We start from the raw sequence: 11,150 nt of genomic DNA, 5'->3' as shown, positions 1-11,150 counted from the left end.
CAGATCGATGCTATTTCCTCTGTAAACTACTCCCTTCGTCCCAAAACAAGTGTCTTAATTTTGTACTAGGTCCAGTACAAAGTTGCATTAAGCTTAAGACACTTATTTTAAAACGGAGGGAGTAATTAATACAAGACTCTTCATATCACTCTTTACACAGGGATTATATATACCATAAGGTTTGAATTAAACGGTCGAGTATAATCAGCTGGCGTTCGTATCAGCCTCGTGGGCTGTGGGATGGGATGATTGACATCTGCGTGGTCCATTAAATCAGTCCGGAAACTGTACCTGACAGATGGACACCCTTGTCCCGAGTAGGGTAGAGGTGCTCGATCCTATTCAGTAGCACTACTACCGGAAATTGCTTTTGGTGGCCGAGCTCCATGGAGGCCTTACGCCCATGAAAGAATTCACCGACGCTTGTGATTGTCGGTCTTCTTCTTCTCTGGCCGCTTGGTTTGCTGGCAGGTCTGAACCGTACGTAGCAGCAGATATCCATCCATGGCGATTAGATTAGAGGTAGAAGAGGCGCGAGCCGATCGACGGAGGACATGGTTCAACTTGCTGGATGGCTGGCCCAGGCAGGCAGAGCCAAGGTCCAAGGAGCGACGTTTAGGCGTAGGGACGGGTAGGGGCCTGGGCGGAGGTGACCTGGAACTGGAGGCAGTGCAATGGGCAATGGCGCGGGGAGGAAGGGCTGGGGCTGGGTTTCACGTGGAGCTGCAGTAGCCCTAGCCCCTGGCTACGCCTACGCCAGCGGCCAGCGCCGGCTACGGGCTTGTCGGAGCCGCGGCGAGAAACTCCACGGCGCGTCCACGTGCCTTGCCCCCTGCGCCCGCCCGTGACGTGACCCCCGGCACGGCCCCGTGCGCTCGCCAGCCTCGTACCGTCCCCGCGCGCGCCGGGACCAGCGGCTCGCTGTCCCTGTCTCAGGTGCCCCCTTCACCGTACGCGACGCCACGCGCTCGCGCTGCCGCTGGCCCCTTCCAGGCGCCGGCGGCCATCTTCCACGGCCCCGTGCCTCCGTCGCGCCGGAGGAGAGGTTGAGGACGGCCCACGGCGCGGGCAGGTTGGTTGGTGCGCGAGCGCGTGTTAGCCGTTCAGAGCAACTCCTTCAAATCGTCCGTCCGTCTTTGTTCGGATCGGCGCGGACAAAAGTAAAGGATCAACGCGTCGATCCAAACCCAAAACACGAAGACTCAAAACTGCGCATAAAATGCGGACGGATGCGGCGCACGCCTTGTCATGTCCGCGTCCGTCCACATTCGGTATCCGGTCAAAAACAACGTCGTCTTTATTAACGACGATCCCCCACCACAGGCCCATGCGTCAGCGATCCATATACGTTCTTTTTTAATCCGGACGTGGGGAGGGGGGGGGGGGGGGCTCATCCTCTTCCAGAAGTCGCCCCCATCCCATCTAGCCACCCGCTGCTCCCCCGCCCGGCGGCAAAGCCTAGCCACCACCATGGGGTTCTTCTCCGCGAAAGATAAGGGCAAGTCCCCTGCCGTTCGTGTCCGTGCGCTCCCGTCACCGGCATCTTCATGTCCGCCTCGCCAGCGGGTCAGCGTATCAGGCGAGGTGGCACTAGGAGCACCGCGTCCTCCTCCCCTACCCCGACATTATGCTGTCGCACGACTGACTTTTGGATCCAGAGAGGAACCCAGTGTCAGCGGTGCCGTGATCGACGCGAGCACATGCAGAGAAGGTGAGGCGCCGGTGGGAACAAATGATGCCAGAGCAGCGACGCAACCCAATGTACGATGTAGACTCCCCCGACTGGGAGGTCTGGTTCACGTGGGAGCCCGAGGAGCAGCGTCGGTGTGGCGTCCACGACGTGGTGGCTGGACCGCCACCGCACCACATCGCGCGCGGAGAAGACCAGAAGGCGGAGGCGGGTACCAAAAAGCGCTGGCGGTTGTCCTGCGTGCGAGCAAGGAGGAGGCGCGCCTAAAGGAGGAGGAGGCCTACCAAAAGTAGCCGGCGGAGGCCATTGCACTATCCGCTATCGGCGGCTGCATCGTGCCGCCGCTGGCCCCGTCGAGCCAGGGTCGCCGGTACTCAGGCCCGAGATGTACGCCTGGGACAGGGTGGTGCGTGAGTGGGCTAGCACGCCACCCATCTAGTTGGGTGCGACGTTGGAGCAGGAGGCGGTCTACCTGAAGCACTGGCAGCAGCAACGGGTGTCGGAGGAGGACACAGAGGCCTGAAGGATCGAGCTAATGGAACGCGAGGTCGAAGCTGAGGAGGAGGGATGTGCTGCCTAGCGAGCGTCGATGCAACCATCGACGGACGACTTCACCCGCCACCTGGCAGACGGCCTTCCTCTGGGCTGGCCCGACGCCGACTCTCGTCGACCTCACCAGTCCCGACAATGACAAAAACACTTAGGACAGTGTGCCTCCTCGTTTTTAGTTTATTTATTGCAATGTGGATTATGGCCTAAATGTTTAATCAATGGTTCCTATATTTTTAAATTATTTATTTAATTATTTTTTACGTTGTTTAAAAATGGATCACTGACCGCGTTGGATGCAAGCGTCGATCCAATTACAAAAGCGAACATGAATGTTGCCGGACCGATCCAAACGGGCAAAATACCGGGTCTGGATCGGCTTCATCGTAGGTCCATGATCCGTGCGCACCAAGTACTTGCCCAACAGCTGACTCAGCCGGACATTTGTCCTCGCGGTCACACAGGCGATCGCTGTTCCTCCGTTCGTGCCATTCTGCTCCGCCCAGACCCTACGTAGTACCCACTTGTGCGCCCCCTGAGATCTAATCATGCAAGGCATCTGCGCGCTACCCAAACTAGAGCCAAATCTCACGGGCGTGCCATGTTTCTGGCATCCATCCATTTTTACCGACGGTTTTAGGCAAATCTCGCAAGGCGGTCACCGTCAACTGCGGTGCGCTGCGGAGTCACCCGAGTCGCCACGGCCTATACACTACTAACGTCAGGCAGCCACGGTCAGCAATTTTGTGACCATTCCAACACCAGATGTCTCACAAGAGAACAACAGTGCCCCCACCCCGACCACACACGCACAGAAGAAAAGAAAAACGATGGTGCATGACTCTCAGGGCCTTCTGTGCCGCGCCATACGCTGTTCTACCATGCCTTATCTTGAACAATCATTCAGCACATCATGTCATCGTCAACCGTCGTAAAACAGTTCGTCCATCAGCATCCGCAACATGGTAAAACACACGAGCGGGTTCCGGGAAGGCTTACATGCATCCACTGGTAAATTTAACTGCTTCTGCCAAGATTGAGATGTATTCCCTCCGCCCCATAATATAAGGTGCGCCCCATAATATAAGGTGTTTATTATGGGACGAAAGGAGCAACAAATATCCATGTCATGCTTCAAGGCTTCAACAAAGCAGCGCCTTATTCTCGACTTAACCCGCCGCTAGTTACGAGTTATGACCTGCGCAGTAAAAGCATAAGGTTGCAATGGAGTTTGAGGAGAGTATAAAAATTTCCGCGATGGACGTAAGCAACGCTATTTTTGGTCCACATGAGCGCATAGGGAAGTACGACACTGGCCATAAAAAACATACAAAGATGCTGTATTATGCAAAAAAAAAAAAAACTTGTAGCACGGAAACAATAGAAGTACAAGGGGGCAGCCATGGACTGCACCAGCTGGGTTACTGTAATACGATCATAGCTATTAGCTAATAAGACCAACAACATCTTCTCCCACCTGTACCTTCAACACAGCTGCAGCCATGTGAACTAAGGTTTCCCCACACCGTCAATTTTACCTAGTAAAGGGTCAGCAATCAATGCAAATCACGTATGTTCTCACAGCCCAGTGCACTGCTGAGGATGCTATGGGCCAGGGCAAATCCCAGAATTTCAATAATCGATCAAGCTAAGCGAGACAAGCCAAAGGAAAAAACAAGCCCTTCAAAATTTTCCATACAAGTAGGCTAGCAACCTAGACCCGAGGTCCCCTTATCACTCCCTTCTGTTCGTCCACTCCCTCCCTCTTTCTCCAGCTCTGCTGCTACGCTCCTCCTATTTTTCACATACCGTCTCCAACAACACTGGAGATGGACACTGAGCCAATGAGGTGTGCATGCTGCGACTTCAAAGAGGAGTGCACCCAGGAGTACATAAAGAGCGTGAAGGCCAACTTCGGAGGGGAATGGCTCTGTGGCTTATGCTCAGAGGCCGTAGGGGATGAACTCAATAGAGAGGGAAGAGGCCAGGATGGCGTCCAAGAGGCTATCAAAGCACATATGGCATTCTGCAGGATGGTACTGTCAAGCCCAGCTGTAAGAGTCGCCGATGGCATGAGGGAGATGCTCAGAAGGAGCTCAAGAGATAAGGGGAGATCTTCAACATCAGCAAAGTCATGCTCACTCTAACTAGGTGAGAAGCTTTATGAAGTAAGGAACATCCCAATCATGCTCTCAGTCATCTTTGGACATTACTGATGTGAGTCTGCCAATCTACTGAAGAGTTATGTTTGTAGTAATTTAAGTTTGATATTCCTAGGTAACATGTCAATTGTAAATATGATTCAATCTTATGATATGAAGTTTCAATATCATTATGTTTCTGAATGTATGCAAAAGCTTCATTAACTGGAGATATATGAAACTGGTTTCCTGCCTTCATATTATTTTTCATGAGGAGAATATAACTTCATCTACACTTCTTTGCCTTCGATTTTAAAATATGGCCTAGTTATCATTCTCGATTGATGCAGTTGATAGATAGTGAAAAACTAACTCATAATGATAATGTAGAGTGAACAGTTGCTTTGCGCGTTCAGCTCTGCAATTTCTGTTCGATGTGTTCCTTTGTTACCATATCAGCCAGAAAATTTGGAACAAAACTTGACCTAGCTTGTGCTACTCTTCATATATACCTAGAGCATTCCAGAGAAAACTGTCTACTGCCATGAACATGTACAAACAGATTAAAACATGAATAAAAGGGAAAATGACTTAGGACAACATGTAGATACGACTCAACAGTCAAAACCTAATACTACTAGAACTAACAAAAAAAGAACAACGAAAACAGGCCTCAAGCAAGATATCTAGTCCTGACCTGCTTGTGCTGACATCGATAGCTTTAACTAGAACAATCCGTCTCCTGCGTCCAAAGGTTAGTGTTACCATGGTTTGTATAGTAAGATAGAAGCATACATCAGTATGCCAAACTTTGTGAAGACCGTGGACTAACAGATAATTCTCGACAAACATAAATAAAAGCAACATTCTTGTAAATCAAAACCTTAAGACAGTCATCAAACTTACTCAGCTCATCTAGTGATATGTTAGCAGCACTCTCCCCAGATTTAACCAGACGAATCTTACCTGTACACAAAACAATTACTCAGAAGATTAGCTTTTGCACGACGAGGATGCATATTGTAACCAAGCACAAAACAAAAGTATAATCAAAGAAAGCAGAGAGCATGGCTGTGTTCTGTTGGGTATAAAGTAAAAGGAATGTTAGCAAAAAGTACAAGAATCACTGAGTTACCTATGAAATATATAATGACAGAATTACTCCTCAAATATTACGACAAAAAACTGCATTAATTTGTAAAGTCAATTGTTGATCAGCATACCATCACCCCGAATACAGATCTCCGGTATATTCCTGACTTGACCATCAATTCCATCATTGTAGATCCTGGTTTCGATATCACCCTCAATATATACCGCAGAGCTGAAATAAGGCAAGAATTAAGATAACATGCACCAGATGAAGATAAAATCCAAGTCAGCACTAGAACATGCTATATTTATATGGAGAGAAAAGATGAAATCTCTGTATTTGAATCACATACTTTTTCACCAACTTCTGAACAGCATAAGCACCTAGATGCTCGCTATGAACAGCTATGCGATGCCACTGAGCCGGCTTTGGTGTATCCGCAGACCCAATGACCCTCTGGTCAAACATGCCACCAGTTCCAATAGTGAATATAGTTACCGTCCGCCCATTACGTAAAATTTTCTGCACAGGCGCTTGTCCAACTTTACCACATATTATAGCCTAGCAAGAACAAAGCATACCAGTAAGTGTCAGATTAAGCTCCTGGAGTCCATGGAACCAAGCAGTAAACTGTATCACGTAATATTTAAATACCCTATGAACGCCACGGAATCCCCAGCCCTTCTTGGGGTCCACACTTTGGGGTTCTAACTCTCTCCTTGAATCTTTCAAATCGCCATCATCACCCATGTCATCCTTCTCATCAATGTCAGAGAAAGAAACTGTAGAACTCCAAGCTCGTGATGTTCTGCATAAGTCTACAAAGAGCCAATAATGAAGCTTTCCCCTTACTCCTCAGTATGACTGTGCTTATCACCAATCATAATGAATAAGAATGGAAAATAACCCACCAACTGATTTTCTTTGCTGCTCTAAGACTCTCCTCAAGCCCTTCAGCAATCCAGTACCAACAGAACCCATGGTAATCTACATGCAGAGAAAAAAAGAACGTTTAAATGGTATAACCACAAACAAAATCACTGGAAAATACCCTTATTTCCCCCTTGAACTTAAAGCAAAGAAAACACCAGAGCAATCGTTCCCCTTCAACACTTTGCTCTAGCAGATCAATTCTCTTGATCTTGAGCCTTTTACGTGTCCAGTGTAATATTTTTCTAGCAAAATACGATATGACTGAGAATATGCATTAGGAAAACAGCTGAGTATCTTCATAGCTAACATGAGACAATTGTAAGGAACACATATTTAATGGTCTTGTGAGTAACTAAATGCATACATAAATACTCCATCCGTTCCTAAATATAAGTCTTTTTAGAGATTCAACTAAATACTACATACAGATGTGTATAGACATAATTCAGAGTGTAGATTCATTCATTTTGCTCCATATGTAATTCGTAGTGGAATCTCTTAAAAGACTTATATTTAGGAACGGAGGGAGTATAAGAGACAGAGCAAAAACACAAAGTACAATGGCCAAAAGACACATTCTAAACAAGGTTTTGCATTTTCTTTTCTAAGAGGCTTGTTCTTTATCACCTGAAATGGGAACTAACAACGGATGGCATGAGCAACGGGGTTGACAATATCAACAGTAATAATAGTAATATCAGAGCGTTGTTATTTTTTTTCAATGACATGCCACGACGTACGAGCTTGTTTATTATTCAGTTATGTAGACTGGCAATGTGTAAACGAGTCAAGTTTCCAAAAGCCTAGAGAACTAGTGCAACGGGTTGAATTGTCTCTCTTAGGCACACACTCAGGGACGGTGTCCGACATAATCACATAAGCCTAAACACAAATGCCCAGGTACAGTGGTGGACCCAGGAACAAAATGAAGGGTGTGCACGCTCTAAAAGAAAAATTGCTACATAATCCAAGTGTCATACAAAATATAACAAAAGAATAACATTAGTAGCTCAATTCAAATCTCTCGACAATTTAGTTCACATTTTTTGAAAAAATATCATTCGGCAAGCAATGCCAAATTGGACTACTTGACTAAACAGTGCCAAAATAACACCGACTGCTCGCTATAGGCGATATCGTTCTTACTTCTTAGCACTGTTCTTAGCCACTAGAGTCTACAGATGAAGTATTTCACGATGTCAAGATTGCACTGAGCCGCTGACCACTTGACTACCTAATGCGAAAAGCCCAAAACTGCACTGACCACTGCTGCCACTACACAATGCCAAAATCTGCTCTGTTCTTAGCCACTGAAGATGAACTGTTTTGAGGGATTCTGCAATCTGCAATGTGTCCAATCTCAAAAATCTGAATCGTGGATTCATGGGAGGGAGTGGCCGATGGATCAGGGCATCAGGCCATCAAGGATGGGGGGAAGGAGGCGGTACCAGTCCAGCTCCTCGGGAGCAGCGGCCACCCGGGTCGGCGCGTGCTTGCTCGTGGAAGGAGATCCAACAGAGCGGCCTGCAGCGCTCCTTGGAAGGGGAGCGGAGAGGAGGCGCACCCTGGTGGGAGCGGCCGGCGGCCGGCGGCAGTCGAGCGGGATGGGGATGAGGTCGCTGCCCCGTTGGCGCTCGCTCTCCGCTGCAGGGTGACTGCGCTCTGTGCCTCTCGCTCGCTCGCTCGGGACTCAGGAGAAGGTGGTGGGGGGCTGGGCCAGGAACCTCAGTGAACTCCACTGCCATATCACGCAGGCGACAGAAACGCACCGGCGAGCGCTGAGACATTCCAACAAACAGCTCGCGTGCATGGCGCGCTGTTCCCATGAGGAGAGAGAGGGGCGGCGGGGAGGAACAGGGGATCGGTTTACCCGGAGACGGAGGGGGGCGGTGGCGGGGCAAGAGCAGCGGCCGGAGCGGCTGCAACGACGAAGAAAGCGGCCGGAGCCCGGAGCAGAGCCGAGCCGAGCCGCCGAGCCGAACCGAGCAGCCTGACTAGAGAGAGAGGAAGGAGGGAGCGGCGGATGGTTTACGGAGGCTGGGGAAGCGGGGGGGAGGGGGTTTCTCTTTCCCATCCACCGTCCGATTAATAATCCAACCGTGGAGCGGACACGGGAGTTTCTCCTCTTGAAGTCCTGATTGATTATACAATAAATGTAAGCGATCAAGCACGTCCAAATGGCTCAATGAACAGCCCGTCGCATCTCACAATCTCCAATCGTTCTCTTCTCTCAAACCTTGTGTGGCATGTGTTGTATATGTATCCGAAAATACGACGTGTGTTGTATATGTATCCAAAAATACGACATGTGTTGTATATGTATCCGAAAATACAAAGGTGGACATGGGTTAAAACGCGCGCCCACGCAAATAGTAAATTCATAAAAAATATTATAAAATTTTAAAAAGTTTTGAAATTTCGTAGTATGAAACTTAGTCGGTCATTCTACTCACGTGTGAAGTTTCGTGATGTATTGACACTCGTAGTATTGTTAGTGAAGAAAATATGATTGTTATCATATTACTCCCTCCGTCTCAAAATTCTTGTCTTATATTTGTTTATATATATATGTATCTAGTCAAGTTTTAGTATTTAGATACATCCATTTCTAAACAAAGTTAAGACAAGAATTTTGGAACGGAGGAAGTATTCATCAAACAATTTTTTTAATATAGCTTCGGTTTTGTCTTTTTTCGCTGGGATTACCACGAATGTGATTTCTTCGTGAAACTTCATACTCGAGTATATAAGTTGACTATGTATATTACAAAAATAAATTTAGACTTTTTTCTATTTTTCTAGCATTTTTTCGAATTTACTACTCATAAAGGGTGCATGTGGAACCATGTTCACCAAATCCATGTCATGTATATATCATCTTACTAGTGGTTGGGGCGCACCCTGGTGCGCCTCCAGAGCAAAAGCTCTATGGTGCCAGGTAGGTGGCGTCACTTTCACTTTCTTGTCTATACTGCATGATGTATTCTGTCAGACTTAAAGTATAGTGATATAATGTACGGATACATGCAAGTTCATAACTGAAACAATAAGAGAGAGTTGCAAAGGCAACAGTCAATGTATGGATTCTCATAGGTTATATATGCGGTCATGTAGATGATAGTGGTTCAAAAGCAATGGATGACAGCGTCCAAAATCATAGATTTAGAAACCGTTCGGTTTCTCTCCGCTCCCTCGACTCCGCTCCTGGAACGGGGCAGGGCATCACTCATTTCAATGGAGCGGTTCACACCCAGCTCCACAGCTCCGGAAGTGGAGTGGAACCGAACGGGGTCTTAGTAGCCATCAGTGGAAAATCACTGCTTGGATCTGGAGTGAGTAAGACACGCTGGTGTCCTTGAACTTGGCCACCAGGATGCCCACGCCCTGGCATCATTGAAGGCGTTATAATTGGTGCAGGCATCCCTAATGTACACCGTCAAGACGCAGCTTAAGTAGCCATCAATCGTTACCACATGTTTTTTCAGCTGCAAAACAAACAGACAAATTGCATGAATACGAAAGATCATGTGCCTAAACATGCTCAAGGTAGCTTTTGTTTTTGTTCTACATGACTACACCTCCATCTTACTTTGTTTTTGTTGCATGTTCCATTTGATTCACTAAACGGGTAGTCATCCTTTGTGTCAATCCCATCATTTTTAATCACAAACTTATAGGAGTAGTTCACGAGCCTACTCGCCATAACCAGTATTGTAGGATCTGTCACAATAGATTAGTTCCTGTTCAGAAAGGCTGAGAAGAGAGTCCGCCGTGATCTTGTTTATTCCTTCCATGGCACCTGTAGCTAAGAAGCTCCAACAAACACCTGAAGGACAATCCAGACAACATTAACCCGAAGTACTTTTGTGTGTAAGTAATAAGGAATGAGGTAAAACCAAAAATACTAACTATCTTGTATCAAGGCACTTGAGTACAAGGAAGCAAAACAAGTACAAAGCAGTGACTTCACAGAAACAGAGACTTCCATCTTCACTTCTTCAGTTTCACTCTTGTGATCCTAATTTGTAAAACATAAGTGCTGACATAGTTCTTATGTAGCATCTCTAACTGCACATTTCCAGTATAGCTATCGGCAACCTAAGATAATCCTAAACCTAGAATGCTAAATTGTTGCGAGCATAACAATTTTCTCTAAGATTCTTATTTAAGGTGTAACACATAACTGGTCCACATAATAAAGCAACACATGTCTATTTCCATGGCCAAACCGCAAAAGCTAACAAAATGTTTTGAAGAATTCTCTTGTGTGGGGTGCCTTAAAAAAGCAATATCACCTACGAATCACATAAGGAATTAGAGCATAACTCTCTAGCCCTAATTTATCTATCTAATTTTCCAATTAGTCAGTACTGGAGTAGGCACTTCATTGATATATTTCACATTTTTAAGGATGATAAAGTTAATGTATCTACAATTGGAAGAGCTGAAGGACTAAAAACCAGCATAGCTTGAAGGAATGTAGAAAGTAAAACTGCAAACTGGGCCTACAAAAAACTAATCAGAGACATTTTTTCAACATCTTCTCTAGCTAGGCTTGATTTGAAGTACTGCAGACAAGCATGTTGCTAAATGCCTCTAGTTCCTAACGAGTTGTGTAAGGAGGAGGTTAGCTTGTATGTGTCACCTTCTGCTTCCTTGCATGGATTCTGCTTCTTGGAGTTATTTGCGGTAAAAATTGCCTTGGTCATACATATCTAAGTACGAATATGTTTTTATGTAGTTG

General features: G+C 46.7%; 1 protein-coding gene across 2 annotated transcripts; it reads right to left on the bottom strand.

Annotated features, from left to right (window-relative positions):
• Nucleotides 1–3,106: 3,106 nt before the first annotated feature.
• On the bottom strand, nucleotides 3,107–8,410 carry LOC123447607 (single-stranded DNA-binding protein, mitochondrial-like). Of its 2 annotated transcripts, none has more exons than XM_045124226.1 (8): nucleotides 8,277–8,410; nucleotides 6,385–6,460; nucleotides 6,128–6,291; nucleotides 5,826–6,034; nucleotides 5,604–5,704; nucleotides 5,287–5,346; nucleotides 5,078–5,122; nucleotides 3,107–3,437 (listed from the first exon to the last, which is right to left on the bottom strand). In XM_045124226.1, exons 2-7 carry the CDS (start codon nucleotides 6,452–6,454, stop codon nucleotides 5,106–5,108), a joined length of 621 nt encoding a protein of 206 aa, XP_044980161.1. In that variant the 5' UTR covers nucleotides 6,455–6,460; nucleotides 8,277–8,410; the 3' UTR covers nucleotides 3,107–3,437; nucleotides 5,078–5,105. The 2 variants fall into 2 exon arrangements, with proteins under 2 accessions (XP_044980161.1, XP_044980153.1); XM_045124218.1 differs by lacking the exon at nucleotides 8,277–8,410 and adding an exon at nucleotides 7,855–8,200.
• Nucleotides 8,411–11,150: the final 2,740 nt, after the last annotated feature.

This window comes from Hordeum vulgare, chromosome 1H (genome assembly GCF_904849725.1).
Source record: "Hordeum vulgare subsp. vulgare chromosome 1H, MorexV3_pseudomolecules_assembly, whole genome shotgun sequence".
Classification (NCBI taxonomy): domain Eukaryota; kingdom Viridiplantae; phylum Streptophyta; class Magnoliopsida; order Poales; family Poaceae; genus Hordeum; species Hordeum vulgare.
This window is presented reverse-complemented; position numbering and strand designations above follow the sequence as displayed.